General features: G+C 36.6%; 1 protein-coding gene across 11 annotated transcripts in view; it reads left to right on the forward strand.

Annotated features, from left to right (window-relative positions):
- TBC1D32 (TBC1 domain family member 32) overlaps positions 1-18450 on the forward strand; it is an 85297-nt gene that overhangs the window by 26143 nt on the left and 40704 nt on the right. For 9 of the 11 annotated variants that reach the window (XR_002436686.1, XR_002436687.1, XR_002436688.1 and 6 more), the window contains 5 exons: positions 747-885; positions 1366-1453; positions 2938-3074; positions 4271-4387; positions 10169-10257. Coding sequence is in view for 8 of the 11 variants with exons in the window: in XM_021391001.1 (XP_021246676.1) it covers positions 747-885; positions 1366-1453; positions 2938-3074; positions 4271-4387; positions 10169-10257 (570 nt within the window). In the remaining 3 variants the exon portion in view is untranslated. The remainder of the gene's footprint in view (positions 1-746; positions 886-1365; positions 1454-2937; positions 3075-4270; positions 4388-10168; positions 10258-18450) is intronic. The other 2 variants (XM_021391002.1, XM_021391008.1) reach the window with 1 other exon arrangement.

Consider the following 18450-nt stretch of genomic DNA (forward strand, 5'->3'; position numbering starts at 1 on the left):
TTGCTATGAAAACAGCTGCTTGCTTCTGTTAATGATAGGAATCAAAAGTAAGAAATGAGAAGTAGAGGTGAGAATCCTGTAAGCAAGTGATTTCAGTGAAGGAGAATCATATGAGTCTAGTGATGCTTGCAGCTATGGTACTTTGGCAAAAGTCATAGAATTGATTCATTTTCAGTTTTGGGGACAGACTATTTTGTAGGGCAGAAGATACCATATTTGCTTCTTGTAATGGCTGTTATTCTTGCCGTGTTTGTAGAAATTTTTTTCCATTTACTGCTCTTAGTACAAGAAGCTATTATGAATATGGTGCCTTATTTTCATAATTCTGTACTAATTTCTAGCGGGAGCCAGAATGTGAGTTTTTATTAGTTCCTCACAGTGTTTTTATATCATAGACAAATCCTGTGTCAACTTTGCTAATTTGTAACTGCCACAGTAATGCCTTAAAAGGCTTCTCCAGGGTTAGGTAAAACATCATAAGAGCATGTAAGGATGATACAGGTCTTTTGGGTTCCCCATTGCATCATCTTGTCTATTCTGTACTCCTTCCTTACTGTCTAACCTAATCCTTCTGTCAGGGTAAGTTTTGGTGCTTGCACAAAATAAGAGTCTGTAACATATGACTTTCCCAAATGCATTTTTTGTTTAAATGAGAAAGCTTTTGATTTTTAAAGTTAAATTACAGGTTTGTTTGTTTTTTAAACATGTTTTGTCTTTTTTAAATGGTTATTTTCCTCCTCTTACAGTTTGTTATGGGAAGAGACTTTGCTAGATGCCTTGGTAAATTTTTCAGCCACACCTAAAGGACTATTTTTGCTTCATAGTACCGGGGCCATGAGTGACTGTGTGAGCTTCATGTTCAACAGTTTATCAAAAAATCTCCAGGTAAGAGTTATAGAGCAAGTACAGTGGTTTTATTCTTTTAATGATTATAATAACATGAAGAAGAAAGAAAATAGTAAGAAAATAAATTGAGAAATCATTTTGCAATTTAAACACTGCAAAAATTAATTTAAATTGTAGATCATCAAGTTTGATGTTAGTGTCTCATACATTTAATTTTGTTGGATATCCAATTGAATATGTGCGAATAACATAATAATACTATAGTTTTTATTCTTTGCTGATGTTGCATCTCCCAACCATTGTATTTTTCATTTAAATTTTTATAAGATTATTCACTTGATAAAGGTGTTTGGTTTGGAATCTGACCCTGGCAAGACCGTTGAGGATAATATATGAACTGTTCAAGTCTGATGATACAGTGCGTTAAGTTCTGTAAACAAGTGTAAGAAAAATCAATACTTAAGAGATTGTTTGAGTTTCATGCCCTCTGACATACTAATGTTGTGCTGTTACTAACAGACAAATGAATGTGAAGAATTTGGTAATGAAGTGATTGTTGCACAAATGGCGACAACACCAACAGCTGCATTAGCTCTACAGAGTTCAGGTAATTTTAGGAGAGATGTTATTATGAGTAGTTAGATGCTATAGTCCAGCATGTTGGAAAAAAAATGATGAGAAATGCTAAAAATGATAACTGTCTGGAACAATAATGCAGTATTAGCAAAGGCTGTTTAAATGCCTGTTAATTAATTTATTTTTCTTGGTGGAAATTTATTCTTTCAGACATTTAAGTGATTCGTTTATCTTGATGCAGTTTTTTTTTCCTACATTACATAAAATCTTTATTTCATTGCTTTGGATTTCTAGAAATTCCCTGTTTGTGCATGAAGACATTTAAGACTACTTAAAAAAAAGAAAAAAGCTGCTAATAATTTGGAAATACTTCTCATTGATCTGCAGATCAGAATTATTAAGTGTTGGTTCCTGTAAATTGCATGCACTTTTCCAGGGCTACTGAAAGCTCAGAGTGAGAAACTGAGCTAAATGTCGTAGACTGGAATGTCACTGACACTTGCACAACAGTGAGATGGAATTGAGTCTTATTTTGAATTGATGATTCTTCTTGCGTTTCAGCTCATGACAGGAAATTCCTTCAGAATTGTGCTTAGAGAAATCAACTGTTATTGTATCACACAGTTGTCTAGATTGTCATTGTGTCAACTAGAATCTTATCAGTAAAATAAAGCTTGGCTGAAATACTGTTACAAAGGCAGGGAAATTCTACCAGTTCAGGAAGCTGATTGTTAGTTATTATTTATGCCTCTGGGATCTTTCAGAAAGCAGGGAGCAGATCTACTTGAGTAACTCGATCTGTCCCGATTAAAGTTCTTAGTCAACTTGCTTCATATGGCCTTCGGCATCAAAGAAAAATCTAGGCCAAGAATAGTCTGCATTGATTTTCAATGCTGAAAGCAGGTTGGGTAAAGTCTGTAAAGTTTATACTTATACAAACTTTATGTTTGTAACTTACACTTGGAGACTTTAAAGATTGGTGGCTATTTCTCCTCCTTTTATTTTTTTTTAATCGCATTACATATTTTAAATCCAGCCAGTAGTGTTTCCCTTAAAAAGGTTTTTCAGTCCTGAACATTTAGTTCTGGTATGCTTTCATACCATTTTCATACTATAACTCACCAATAAACTGTGAGTAAGTACAGATTTACAGTAAGTCACCAATAAAACCACAGAGCCAATGTGAGCTAAACCTCAATCTGCAGCAGTTAACTTGTAAGGAACATCAGAAGCTTATTTACATGGAAAACACAGTTTATATTAAATATCATGCTTCTCTTGTACAATATTCTTTCCAAACTGCTGCTGTAGGTTTTAAACTGAATATAAGCAGACTACTGTAGAAAGGTAGCTTGTCTGACTGGAAGGGAAAGAGTAAGCCTCTCGCAGTCTGTCTTGAGAAATTTTAGTCCACAGTGTAGAAAATTTTGAGAATCTGGGTTAGAATTTGGGTGTAAAATGTTTTTTTTATATGAAAATTGTTTTTTTTTGTATTCTTGCCATTCTCATGGCTAGAACAAATATCTATTTTAGGGTTTATAAAGGCTTTTGTTACTGAACTGTGGGCTCTTTTGGAGTGTGGAAAAGATGATGTGAGGATAACTCAACCCAAATCTACTCCAGTTGACCCTATTGACCAAAGCTGTCAGAAGGTGAGAACTTTATTAATAATCATCTTTACTGGCAAGGAAAAAAACAGTACTGTACTTCAGATGGGATGGTACATACCTTTTATAGCATTTTTATTGTAACTATACCTACTTTTTTGTGCGTGAGGCAAAATTGCTGTAATATGCTAGTCAGATAATTACTGATTGAAGAAAGTCTTCTATTGCATGGTAGGTCGTAATGCTAAAGATCCATTTAAAGATGATATAATAAATGACAAGCATGACAGAAATGAGAATGTTAAAATTCTGGCTGTCAGTCCAAGTCTCCAGTTACTGTAGTAAGATCAGAGAGAACAGTGTGTTTTAGAGTATGCTATATCTCAAAATTTTGGAATTACATCGTAATGCAAGTATTACAATTTTCAAAATAATTCTGAAGTTATTTCCAAAATTATCATTGTCTGCCTGGAACTGTAGAAGGCCTTTGACATGATTCCACACCACTTCCTTTTCTCTAAATTGGAAAGACTTGGATTTGAAGGCTGGACTATTAGGTGGATAAAAAGTTGCTTGGATGATCATAGCCAGAAGGTTGTTGTCAACAGCTCTATGTCCATGTGAAGGCTGGTCGTGAGTGGTGCCCCCAGGGGTCCATCTTGGGACCATTGCTCTGTGGCATCTTTGTAAGTGACATAGACAGTGGAATTGAGTATACTCTAAGAAAGGTTGCTGATGACACCAAGCTGAGTTTTGCAGTTGACACAATGGAAGGGAGGGACGCCATCCAGAGGGACCTGGATGCGCTTGAAAAGTGAGATTCTACTGAAGTTCAACAAGTTCAAGTGCAAGGTGTTGAACTTGTGCTGAGGCAATCCCAGATACTCGTAAAGACTGAGAGAAGAACTCATTGAGAGCTGCCCTGTGGAGAAGGACCTGGGGGTCCTGATGGATGAAAAGCTGGAAAGAAAGAATTCTGTGATTCTGTATCTCATTTATTCCATTGGGAAAAAGTTCAACTTTTACTAAGCCATCCACTTGTAAAATGTGATAGTTTATAAATATTCCCCAGAGACTATTGCCCGCTTAGATTGCGTATGCACTTTTGCAGTCTGATTTTGTCAGCTCTGTTTATGTCAGTTTCAACATACAGGAAAAGATGAACTTAAATGCTTTTGAACATATATTTGTTTATGCTTACCTAACAATCACTTTTCTCACTTTCGTTTTTCTTTCTCCAGTTTTTTCTGTATCTGATAAACTTGCTCACTTACCCTGCTGTTTTTGAGCTACTGAGTAAACAGGATATACCAAATAAACCAGTGTATTCACACCGTGAAGTACCTACAGACATTATTGTAAGTATACTTTTTATTTTGAAAGAAAAATAAATGTATATTTTGTTACTATAGTAATAAAATAAGTTATTTCTTCTCCTTACTGAAAGACTTATAAATTTTCTGCATTTTGTAATATATACAGCATGAGGGCAGTGTATGCACGTATCAATTCATGTTAAACAAAATTTTCATTTTGAAATACTAAATAATATTTTATGCCTAATTTAAGGATCTTACTTCTTTGCTTGTATGAGGATGTGTTTTTCCATGGAATTAAGTGACATACATAAGTATTTCTGTGTGCACGTACAATTACGTGCTAGAAAATGCTGGGAAATGTCAGTATTTGTATTTTCTATAATAATGCTTTGTCATACTGTGCATTCAAACAAAAGTAGAACCACCTCAAGCTTTCTTAATAGTACAGATTTCGCATACAAAAAATCAGTAATTGGAAAATTACTGATTAAGGCATATTTCAGTCTTAAGACAAACAGTATTACCATGGAATTATTTTGTGTTACTTCATCCATCAGACACAGTCCATTTCTTTTTCTCTTCTGTGAAGCACAAGCAAGTTTAATCTGTGACCTTGAGTGGCAGCTGAAATTAGATCTTTGCTAAATGAGCTACCACTTCGAATTGCTGTTGCAATTAAATGTTTGCTTGTTGTAAGCTCTGGATTGGTGACAGCTTAAGTTGTTATTTAGACAGCATATATCATAATACTGTATATTATGTTTCAAATTAATAGACTTTTTTTTTTTTTTTTTTTTAACACTTTTGGTGATTTGAGGAGCAAATGGGGTAAAAAGTTTCATTTTTTCAATCAACTCAGTATTGGCATGCACACTGCTCAATCTTGAGGTATTCTGAGGCACCAGAAGCAGGGGAGATGTATGCTGCAGGTGAAAAATACCTAAGAATTTTCATACTGAGGTAGATCTTAAGTAGTATTGTTTTTTTCGTTGTTGTTGGTTTTTTTTGTCTTTTTTTTTTTGAGGAACAGTTTGGTCCAATTTTAAATGTTTCTAACAATAGCAAAACTGCTACAATTTTTGAAGTTCCCTGAACAAATTCAGATAAGGATATCTTGGATGTGGTTTGTCTCATTTAAGTACTTTGCAAAAGTGTGTAAGTCTAAGGTACCTAAGGTTGTATAGTTAACACAAGAGAAATAGGCAGTTAAAGGGGGATGTTCATCTAACATAAATTTAATATGTCTGAGTCTGAGTACTCAGAACAACTGGGGTTAAGCAGACCTACAGATATGTTGTAACCACATTTTTGGGCAGTGATTGCAAAAAGCTAAAGATTTTTTTTTAAAAATTGTCCAGATATGACTAGTTTTGGTTAGAAGACCTAATTGCTTTGTGTGTGTTTTAGATTTGACTTTAATTTTCTTCATAACAGTTTGTATAGTGCTCTGTTTTGGATTTAGGATGAAAATAATGTTGACAATATGTCTTTTAATCATGTCACATCACCACAGAATCTGACTTGTAATATTTATGCCCTTTATTTCTTAAAGTATTTAAGCATTTTTTCCTCCTTTGCATTATTGGCTTATTAGTTGCATCATTGGCTGAACAGATTACCAGTTGAGCTTTTAGTACTTTCAACTGTTTAATAACAAAAGCTTTTGATTTTATGCCTTTAGGAAAATAGATATGACATATGCATTTTTCCTAATAAATGCCTTTTTTCTTTTTCTAAAACTAAGTTTGCCATATTAACATATTTTAGAAAATGGAGCAGATGAATCAGGGTCCTTCTGCCTGCCTCCACCGTACCTTTGAGAGATTCAACGTACATAGAAGGGAATCTAGCTTGGAAAGTATCCTCCAGATGTACTTTTTCCAGTGATTATGGAGAATCTTAATATAAGATGTAGTATCTGAGGATGTCACCTACTTCGGATACCTACTTGTAATATTCAGGTTATGCTTTGTAGTTGAGCAGTGCAGATTAATCCGCACATTTTTTTGAGTGGAATTTGTGTTGGACCTTGTTCTCTCTTGCTTACAACGCAGGGCTTGGTCTGCTTTCTAAGTAGTTGTAGAATCATAGAATCATAGAATGGTTTGAATTGGAAGGGACCCCAAGGATCATCAGGTTCCAACCCCCCTGCCACAGGCAGGGCCACCAACCTCCAGATCTGGTAATAGACCAGGTTGCCCGGGGCCCCATCCAACCTGGTCTTGAATACCTCCAGGGACGGAGCATCTGCAGCCAGTCTGGGCAGCCTGTTCCAGCACCTCACCACTCTCTCTGTGAAGAACTTCCCCGTGACATCCAATCTAAACCTTCCCTCCTTGAGTTTAAAACCATTCCCCCTTGTCCAGCCCTCTGATCATCTCTGTGGCCCTCCTATGGACTCTCTCTAACGGCTCCCTGTCTTTCTTGTACTGGGGGCCCCAGACCTGGAAGCAGTACTCCAGATAGGGTCTCACGAGGGCAGAGTAGAGAGGGACAATCACCTCCCTGTCCCTGCTGGCCACCCCTCTTCTGATGGAGCCCAGAATACCATTGGCCTTCCAAGCTGCAAGAGCACACTGCTGGCTCATGTTAAGTTTTTCATCCACCAAGACCCCCAGGTCCTTCTCCTCAGGGCTACTCTCAAGGATTCCTCCCCCCAGTCTGTATATATGCCTGGGATTCCTCCAGCCCATGTGTAAGACCTTGCACTTTGCTGTGTTGAACCTCATTAGGTTCACACGGGCCCACCCTTAGAGTTTGTCAAGGTCTCTTTGGATGTCATCCCTTCCTTGTAACGTGCCAACCATGCCGCTCAGCTTGGTGTCATTGGCAAACTTGCTGAGGGTGCGTTCAAATCCATCATTGATGAAGATGTTGAAGAGCACTGGTCCCAAGACAGACCCCTGGGGGACACTGCTCCTCACCGGCTTCTACCTGGACGTAGTGCCATTCACTGCAACCCTCTGTCTGTGGCCTTCCAACCAATTCCTTTGAATTCCAAGTTCAGTTCCATTGAACTGTCCACCCCTCAAATCCATATCTCATCACATTGGTAGGACATGGTGGGGGACCATGTCAAAGGCCTTCTACAAATCCAGGTAGATGACATTGGTCGCCTTTGTCCGCTGATGTTGACAATCTATCATAGAAGGCCACCAGCTTGGTCAGGCACGATCTTCCCTTGGTAAAGCCATGCTGACTGTCTCGGATCACCTGCTCATCCCTCATGTACCTTAAGATGTCTTCTAGAAGGATCTGTTCCATGATCTTCCCAGGCACAGAGGTGAGGCTCACCAGCCTGGATTGCCCTGGGTTCTCCTTCCTCCCTTTCTTGTAAATGGGAGTGATGTTTCCTTTTTTTTCCAGTCCCTGGGGACTTTGCCTCTCTGTGTTCCCACTCTTTCTCCTCTTTTGTGGGTTACTAGCTTTAATATAAATTGAGTGGAGAAGCTTTGTTGCCAGATAAACATTTTGGCATTAAACATTATCTGTGCTAAAGCACATAGACTACAGGGAGGTGATATGAGACAACCAGCATGAGTTTACCAAGGGCAACTTCTGCCTGACCAACTCTGTGGCCTTCTGTAATGGTGTAACTGTGTCAGTGGACAAGGGAAGAGTTATCGATGTCGTCTGTCTGATCTTCAGTAAGGCCTTTGACATGGTCCCCCATAACATCCCACTCTCCAAACTGGAAAGATGTGGATTTGATAGGTGGACTATTCAATGGACAAGGAACTGGTTGCAAAATTGTATCCAGAGAATGGTGGTCAGTGGTCTGGATTGAGATCACTGATGAGTGTTGTCTCTCGGGTCAGTACTGGGACCGATGCTCTTTAATATCTTCATCAGTGACATCAACCGTGGAATCGAGTGCACCCTCAGCAAGTTTGTGAATGACACCAAGCTGTGTGGTATGGCTGACACACCAGAGGGATGGGATGCCATCTAGAGGGACCTAGACAGACTTGAGCAGTGGGCCAAGGAGAACCTCATGAGGTTCAATAAATTCAGGAGCAAGGACTTGCACCTGTGTTGAGGCAATCCCTACTATCAGTACAAGCTTGGAGATGAAAGCACTGAGCACAGCCCTGCTGAAAAGGACTTAGGAGTACTGCTGGATGGCAACTGGACGTGAGCAAGGAATGTGCCATCACAGCCCAGAAAGCCAACCACATCCTGGACTGCATCAGAAGAAACGTAGCCACCAGCTGAAAGTAGATGATCCTGCCCCTTTACTCAGACCTATCCTAGAGTATTGTGTCCAGATGTGGAGGGAGTCCTCAGTACAAGGAGGGGCGTGGATCTGTTGGAGTACGTGCAGAGGAAGGCCACAAAAATGATCCAAGGGATGGAACACTTCCCCTTTGAGGACAAGCTTAGAGAGTTGGGGCAGTTCAGCCTGGAGAAGACAAGGCTCAGGGGAGACCTGATAGCAGACTTTCAAAGTCTGTAGGGGGCTGTAAGAAAGAAGGAGACAGACTCTTTAGCAGGATCCATGGTGATAGGACAAGGGGAAATGGTTTTGAACTTGAGGAGGGTAAATTTAAACTGGATGTAAGAAAATAGTGGTGAAGCACTGGAACAAGTTGCCCAGAGAGGTGGTGGAAGCCCTGTCTATGGAGACATTCAAGGTCAGGCTGGACCAGGCTCTGAGCAACTTGATTCAACTCTAAATGTCCCTTTTCATTGCAGGGGAGTTGGACTAGATGACCTTTAAGGGTCCCTTCCAACTGAAATGATTCTATGATTCTTTGAAATACTTGAAATTAAAATGTAAACAAATAATCACTTGCACTACCAATTTTATGAACAGCCTTGAAGCCTAAGTCAAATTGTTTTGTTATGACTTTTATTGTGAACTTGTGTAGAAATTGTCTGTTCTTTATAGCCTGGCTCTCCCCCTAAAAAGAAAAGAACAAAAAAACAATGAATAGGGAAAATACGATTTCACTTTATTTAAATTGTATAATTTTTTTTTTAATAAGGCAGTTAACTGTGACAAGTTTTAGCTTTTTTTTTCCAGTCCTGGAAATTTTACTTGGTGTATTTACTTTTCTCTGTTTTGAAATACAGAACTCTGGCTGCTTTTAGAAAGCATGCATTTTTTCTATAATTTGATATTGAAATGACTCATTGATCTAACCAGTTGAATAGTAACTCCCTCTTCTGTCTCTCAGACCATACTTTTAAAATAGGATAAAATAAAAGATGGGATTTAATTCACATTAAACACAGCCCAAAAAGAGTTTTCAGTTTTTTCTTCTTACCATATTACATGCCTCCGAAAAGATAACATCAGTGAGTGTTTTTTTGTATTTCTTGTTATTGTAATGAAGTTACTACTTCAGGAGCAGTTTAGATATGCAGTGAACCAGAGGAGCTGAGAATTAAGCTGAATTTGTGGAAGAAGAAGGAATCAGGCATAGGTCATTGTTTATTACATTAGATGCTGTAGGATGAAAGATATAAACCTCAACATCCAAGCCTAGTCATGAATGGCCTTGAAGGCTGGTCACTGAAAACATCTGTGTTTTGAAACATACAGTACTAAGCAGTGTTAGCAGAGATGTTGTACTAAAAGATCTTATGCCTTTTCATTAAATTAGATGTATACACATTTCAGACATTAAAAAACCCAGCAACAGTTTAACATTTGTGTCATGATTTAATGCTAAATAAGAGGATAGATGATATACCAATATGCTAGGATCTATTTGTATGCTCAATTTTTTTTTAATTTTTTTTACTAATTGTAAAGTTATTTCTTTTTCAAACCTTGCATATGATTTCATATTACCATTGACTTTTTTTTGGCAGAGTATCATTGACAGAATTATAATTTTGAACTCAGAAGCAAAAATTCATTCCTTATTCAATTATGAACAGTCGCATGTCTTTGGTCTACGGTAAGATGCTTATTTTTTTATTCACTGGTTACATTAAAGAAATAGTATATGTGTTATAACATGCTTGAATGTGTTGATTCTGAGAAGATAATATTGTTTTGCTTTATTATTCATGAAGGTGAAATTCCACCGCTGTATCCTCTATTTTTTTTCTCATGTAAGAAGATTGAATGAAAACTGTTTTACAAAATGAGAATATCAATGACTTTAATCTTATTAGCTGTAAATGGTTATATTGTAATACGATAAGCAATAATAGAAATTGAATTTTGTTATTTTTTATAGTTGATTGAAAAGAATGTATTACATCCATTGTAGTGCATTAAAAAATCATACTGAATTGTTAAAATAAGCAAAGTATTGTAAACTATACCACCAATTTCAGCAAAACTGATTTTGAGAAAATTGCTATTGGATGATAAATGTTTCTAGAACCTGAAGGAACGCTTAATATTAGAAAGTGTGAGCATGACAGTGAGAACATTTTTTAAATTAAATGTTATATTTTAATACACATATTATAGATTCAGCATTTATTGAGTTCTTTTTTTTTCTATTTTCCAAAGATGAATATAGAAATCATTTAATTCCCTTTTTTTAAAAAAGTAACATTAATTGAAATTAAGAAACATGCACTTGAAATACAAACTGTCTTTGTAGTATGGAAAATATTGATAACTCTACTTGTGCAGAATATAGCCTGGATAGGATATAATTGGTTGAGTACTGCAATATTAGCTTTCTGCAGCTACATCTGTTCTTTAATTATCATGGTAACATGGTTTATTTCATACTATATATGAAGGAACGTAAGATATAGTGTAACTTGCTGGTAAGGATGAGTATGGAGGGAATGAACAGTGGCAGAATTTGTGTATTTTTCTTGGAAGTCAGGAGTTACAAATGCTGTTTTGGGGAAATCAGAAATTACATAGGAACAATCAATTCTAAGATGTTACTTGAAAAATAATGTTATTAGGCATTTAGGATTATTGTGACTCCATAAAAAACTTGACAAGTTTGTATTAAGTAAAAAAGAAAAGTGAAATGTTTTAAAGTTTAAAATAGTAGTTTGCTTTTAGATTGTGTTTTACCTTTTTAAGGTCAAAGAATACGCTTTTTGTACCATGATATTGGGAAAGCTTTTGGTTTTATGCAAAAGTTAATAACTGAATCTGAACATGTAAGCAGTTGACTTCCATGCTGTAAGAAACGGGTCTAAACACGTAGATCATGCAGTGAATTTGTGTTTAATGCTTACAGTGTTTTTAACATGGCCTCTATCATGTGAAGTAACAAAACTACCCATAACTACACATACATGAAGTATAACAAATTCATCCATTATCACTTAAAATAAGCCATATTGTTAAACAGTTAAGATGAGCTTCAGAGGTCACTATGGTAATGACATTTTACATTGAACACAGGCAAAGGAAAAAAACAAGTAAAAATCCAGAGAATGTCAGATATTCCTCTTTTCCATTCATATTTAAAGCCAAACTGCCAGATTCCAGTGTTGAGTTTTTTGTTTTTATTGTTCAAAAGCCCTTTTCCCTTGTTAGCCCTTTAATACTTTTCCTATAAAAGAAAGAAAGATACAAGTCCAGGGATTCTAATATAGGCCTCTCTATAAAAACATAATGTGTTTTTCTAATGATCAAATGACTTTCCCTGAGCATATGGGACTCACTAAATAATTTTTTCCCCAAAAAATAGAGAATTAGCACATACAATCCTTGTATTATGAAAATTCAGCTGCTTGCACTGAGAACCTGTCATGTAGTTATTAAAAGTTCTTTACTGGTATAATACTCAAATTCTGAATTAATCTGGTATTTGCCATGCTTACCATATTGTTTGCATTATTAAGACTTGCAAGGAAACCCTAGTCTATTATTTTAATGCGGTAAGTATACAGTTACTTTTGAAACTGTGTTCCATGAGCTTTTCTCTGAACAATGCTGACTATAGACTTGGGTTCTGAAAAGTAAACTTTGTCTCATTTAGTTGGTATGCTCTTGACCAACTTCCATCCAAATTATCAAGTTGAACAATAGTTAGATAAACATAATATCAGAAGGTGAACAGATCTGAAAATTTATACAGATAATTAGAGCAAAAGAGCTACATTCCTCTTTGCTGCTATGTAGAAATAAAATATTTAAATGTTTCTGATAACTGCAACATTGAAAGAATAAATGGTTTTGTTACAGTATGCTTTTGCTGATTTTCCACTAAATTTGATACTAATTGTACAACCAAAGCCACATTCTTTTATCTGTTGCAGCATTTATATAGCCATATAGGTTCTTCTTTATCTAGTCAAGTATCATTGTTCTGTAGCCGGTCCGGAGCTAAGTGCTCAACTTCAGTCTATTTAACTCAGAGGTTATACTCTGAGCTCCTGTAAACGTCCCTATTGTTCAAGAGTGCTTTTGTAATTTACAACTCCATTTTTTTTTTCCATGTGTATACTGTACTTCAGAGATCGAATATTGTTTTATTTATGAATTGTCTAACTATATAGAATTTAAAATATGTAGTTATCTCCTTAGTTAATTTAGTCTGAAAGCCATAGGTGTTTCTATTTGTCTTTTTAATTCTAAATTGCACTTTTTGTGAGTTTTTTTGTTTTGAGTAAGTATGAATTCTAAACTATTGTCTCGAAGGAAAGTTCTGTAGAGTCAGCTTTTCTTTCCTGCTCTGAGAAGTAGTGTCCATGCAGCAGAAATCAAAGGGAAAAATGCAGGGAAGCTAGATTTGATTTTGTATAGCCAATATCTCTTACCATATGAAGAATGTTTCTGAGAATGCATTTGTACAGACAAGGCACATTGTGATCAAAGTTAAATACTCAGGTCTGCATCTAGTTATCCTAGTGTAAGGTTATTGTCATTATTTTTTTAATTCTCAGCTTGGAAGTATTTTGCCTTAAGAACCTTCTTCAGAATTTTCACAAACGCAGCTGGGTTTTTGTTTCTGAGCTTTTATCAGGTCATTTCTGACTGGATCCAGAAAGATCCATCGCTTCTTAGATCTTGATTTTAGAAGCCCCTTAACTTTTGAAGTTTCAGGTGTTCTCAAGTGTAGCTTTCTGAGGACACTTCCAGATGTCTGTCTCCTAGTCAAGGGTTAAACTGTTAATTATTTGATTCACAAAGATGCTAGCTACTCTCAGGGAAAGATCAGATTGGAACTTAGGAAGATGTTGTTCACCAACAGGGTGATCACACAGTGGTCATGACCTCAAGCTGCTGGAGTTCAAGAAGCGTTTGGCCAATGCTCTCAGATATAGGGTTTGAATGTTGGGTAGTCCATGTGGAGCCAAGAGTTAGACTTGATGATCCTAGTGGGTCACTTCCAACTGAGGATGATCTGTGATTCTATGGGTGATTGACATGAATCCTACCATTTGGTGGTGGAGCAGAGGCACAGGTTACACAGGGAGGCTGTGGAGTCTCCCTCCTTGGAGGTCTTCAGAAGCTTACTGGACATGGTCCTGGATGGTCTGCTCTCTAGGTACCTCTGCTTGAGTGGAAGCATTAGATCAGATGACCTCCAGAGTTCCCTTCCACCTTTATCCATTTTGTGATTCTCTGATGAAGTCCTTTTTCTGATATGACGTTTCTTTTATTGGAGCTATTGCATATTTCTAGAATGAGATTATTCATCTGAAGGCCCATTTAATTTTTTTTTAAATAGTATTCAAAAAGGAAAACTTTAGGCAAGAAGCTGGAGATAGGAACTGTCTATGTACTTGCATCTTTCTGTTCTTAATGTGTATATAGAATGATTTTCAAACTGCCAGTTCAAAGCAGATTCGAACTTATTTAGAAGCTGGAGATTTATCAAGCAGACCAGCACTGGTTGATAGAAGAACACTGAGGACTGTTTCAGCCACTCTTTTGTACAGACAGAAAATCTGGATGCACAGGAATCCAAGTGTCCAATATTCTGAACTTAAATTGACATAAGAGCGCATGTCATAGAGAAAGGGAATTCATAGCAGTAATCTAAGTAATACATTTTAATGTATGAAGGCTGACTCTGGGAGTCATGCGTCCTGTTTTGTTGTGTAGACTCATGACATCAGAAGCAGATTCAGAGGCAGATTCAGAGACACAGTTTTCTATTGATTTTGGAGCAATACTGTGTTGAATTAAAGCATGGCAAAGTATGAAATTTTTGCCTTGGATAACCAGCCCTCCAATCTCTAAAAAGTATGTACACTCCAAAATAAGTTCAAAGATAACAGTCACTGTTGACTTGTATGAAAAAGAGAAGACTAAGAAGGGGAAACAGTGTTACTGAGAGTACGCATAGACTATAGTCAGTGGGAGGGGATCCGAATGGGCCTACTGACAGCTTTGCAAAAATTTTCCTCCTTTAAGGGAGCACATTTGTAACATGTACTGACATGCTGTTCCTTAAAAGTGGTTTCTTCTTTTTTTTTTTTCTCTTTTTTTGCCACTATCCCCTGTTTTTGGCTATAATTCAATAGAACTCCTCGATATTATGAAGTCAGATCTTTTGCATGTACATTCGGAAATAGAATAGTATTTGGTTATAAGGCTGCACTTCTTCACTGAAACACTGTAACACTAGTAGGTATTAAACAACGATGACAGTACTCTGTTCAACAGTTTGGATTTCTGAGGGAAAGTACATGGAAAACTCATAGTCAAATGCTTTTCTTTACGCAAATTGCAACTGTTTAATTTTAAAGACAGAATGTGCTTGCTTAGCATTAGAGACTTCTGAAAGCACTGTATTTTATAAAATCATAATTTAAACAGCAATAAAAAAGTTTTTTTTAGGCCTGTGTAAGTCTGAAAAAAGGACTATTTATACAGTGCTCTATATAATTCTTCTAAAAGTGTTTATGTAGAATTAGAGATAACTGTAAATATTAGTCTTAAGTCACATATTCATCAGTATAAGCTTCAGGATTGTGGATCTACAGAACCTACTGCAGGTAGAAAAGGGGTATTGGATTATTATTTTCAGTTTTGTGTAATAAATGTTTTGAGTTTTTCTTGTTGTTTCATAATGTAGTGAATATGTTATTTCTTACAATACTAAATTTTTACTTGCTGAACTGCTTCAGGATATTATAAAAGAAGCATTATATCTAGTTAGGTTGCTCCAAAAGTATTGCCTCGTCTTTATTTCCATGGAAACTACAGCAGATAGAGCAAAATAACACTGTTTGATAAAGAAAATTCTTAGCTACAAAATGCTGTTTTCAACATAGTCACCACGATTAGCCATACAGCTTTGCCAGCTATGAACAAAAGGCTGCTCATAAAAATCTGCACCAGTGAAGGTGAACCACTGCCTCTGTCACCGCTACTGAAATGCACCACCCACCACCTCACTATGGTGTTTGGTCTCCATAAACGTTCAGCAAGCATTGAGGAGTGTCAGCTGGTACGATGGAGGAATTCAGTGACACACCATTGCTTCATACACACTGCCACATCAGATACCCTTTTGTCAGGCAGCCCCTCTGCTGCCAGCTCTCACACTGCAACAAAATATAATGGAATATTGATGGGAAGGTTCAACCTCTACTGCCATACCACCACCATCTGCCTCTGACGTTGTTGACCAACATCATATAATAGGAGGCATTACTCTTGGTGCAGCCCTTGTATTTCTATTGTGCTACAAAGCCAGGAAAGAAAAGATTTATGTAAGAGAATTTTAATGGCTTATACTGTATTGACATCAAAATCAACCAGTCTTTGAATTTTGCCTCAAAATTAGTCAAAATTTCCACTAGCACAATGCAGCAATCCAAGTGAATGACTTAAATCCTACAGGAAGTGAGAGATGAACAAATATATGATTGTTAGGCAGGAGATAACTTTGGGCTTTTAGGAAATAGAGATAGTAAACACCACTGCATTCTTTTCATTGTGAACACACTCTCTAAAATATAATTGCATTTTAATAATGAGGTAGCTGTGGTATATGAAATAATTTGTTCACTTTAATTGTACCTACATTATGTGTACTGTTAATTAAGAGCATGTGATTTTAATTGAAGGAGTATTAATTATCATGTTTTATAATGATAGAAGATATAAATCATAATCATTCTTTTTCCTCAGGTTACTATGCTATTTAGATTGGCCACTTTTTATTAAAAAGCATTTTGATTAGCAGAAGGTTTTTGAAATGTTCTAGAGTAGTTCTTTAAGATCTCATTCATTATAAATTGAAGCAAGTCTTTTTATTTAAAACCAGTCTCTTTATATAACTTTTATTTAAACAAATTATATTTCCCATTTGTAAAACATGGCATTCTTTTCTACTTTAATGTTTTCTTTCCACCTTCCTTGTTGTATTTCTTGTCTTCCACATTTCTTTCCTTTAAACGTACTGCCAGAGCCCATGAACAGTGTTATCTAATGTCTCTGAAATCCTTTAATCACTAACATTTGAATGACAGGGCTAGGACGTTGCCTCTTGCCACAGATTTTGTGATATTGCTAACTGAAGAAACTTTCCACGTGCCACATCCTGTGGCATTCAACATCATTATGCCTTTGGGAAATGAAGCAAATCATGTTCACTGAGTTCCTCCTCTCAAGGAAAGGGGGAGGAATTGTGTCTTGAAACTCTTTCTTTCTTTCTCTAATTCTGCCAGAGTCGGATTCTGAAAGTGTGAAGGCCTAAATAATCCTCCAGTTATTTTCTGCCAACCCTTTTTCAGTTACATGAGAATTGATTGAGTTAATAATTAATTAGTGAGCTATTTTCTACCATTTTAAGTGTTTTTTTCTGTTTACCAGGTAGTAAACAATTCTTGGGAAAGCAGCCTATTACCTCTAAGTGTGCGTACTGGATGTAAGGGAAAAGATTTCTGCAGTAGTGATCACTGGAAAGTGCACATGCGTCCTGCAAATCATTGACTCCTGTTTAATAATCCAAATTTAAAAGAGGACAGAGTCCACATTACTAGTGAAGGGGAGCTGCAACAGGATTGTCTGCTTTCACATTATATAGTTACACAATTAATTGTTATTTTTTAGTTTATGTGTTAATATATTTGTTAGGTTTATGTCACGGTTTGGCCCGGTTCAGCCTAGTTCTGTGACAAGGGGGTGAAGGGACCAAATGACCCATGCCCTGGGAAAGTGAGGGGAAAGGGAAAAGGTAGGCAGATGGGGCTGGACGAAGGGTAACGGTGGCAACAAGCTAAGGAACTTGATTTACTAAGTATAGTAGCAGAATGTGAGATAACACAATATAAAACAATCTGATTGGAATTGAAACTAATAAATCAAATGAAATGAGAGAGTTTCTGAGACTGAAGTCCGTACTCTAATGCTGTAGGTGAATGGCGAGGGTGCAAAGAGGAAAGTCTTGTGACTCCCAGTCAATTTTATCTTTCCCTCCGAATATAAAATGGAAATGGAAAAATGAAGTTTTCTAGGAGTTGTAGTTCATTTTTCTCTTTTAAGACCAAGAAACTGGAAATATCGACAATACATGGAACTGCAGCATTAACTCTTTAACTCCCAGTACACTGCATGATGTTACGATATGGAATACCGATAAAAAACATAAAACCATGACACTTTATTAATTTAGAACAATTTATATTGAATACAGTAGGAACCACAGGTGCTGTGGTAGGATTATATGAATTACTTGTTGATTTTTTTCTTCATACATACTGAGGGAAATTAAAATGCTTCACCTCTAGGCTGGCAAGTGATGCTCATGAAAAGCGTTTTTGTTTAGCTAGGGATACTCTGTTACCATTAGCAATCACATGACACCTGACTTGTAAATACACTGGGTTGCTAAAGTGCTGTAGGGTTCTCTTTTGAAAATCTTTTCACGTGGAAAACATCATAAGAAATGTATCAGTCCCTGAATTTCCTTACTGGGAAAAACATGACTACCTGAAGGTAGCATCCTCCAGTGGCCCAGGCATCAGAGGTGTAACTCAGGGTGTTCATAAATACTCTGTACCCACACTATCTTATATTTTGCAATACCATTATGAGCTTTACGTTCAGTGGGACAATTATAAACTTTGATTGTTTAGAAAGATGATGTGTGGAGGCATTTTCTCTCATTATTATCAACTTTTGTTCAATCTGCAAATGCAGCTTGCAAAGCTTTGCATGGTTGGAGCTTCCACATGCCTGTTACACTCCAGAGCTAACTAGG

The sequence above is a fragment of the Numida meleagris genome, chromosome 3 (assembly GCF_002078875.1).
Source record: "Numida meleagris isolate 19003 breed g44 Domestic line chromosome 3, NumMel1.0, whole genome shotgun sequence".
NCBI lineage: Eukaryota > Metazoa > Chordata > Aves > Galliformes > Numididae > Numida > Numida meleagris.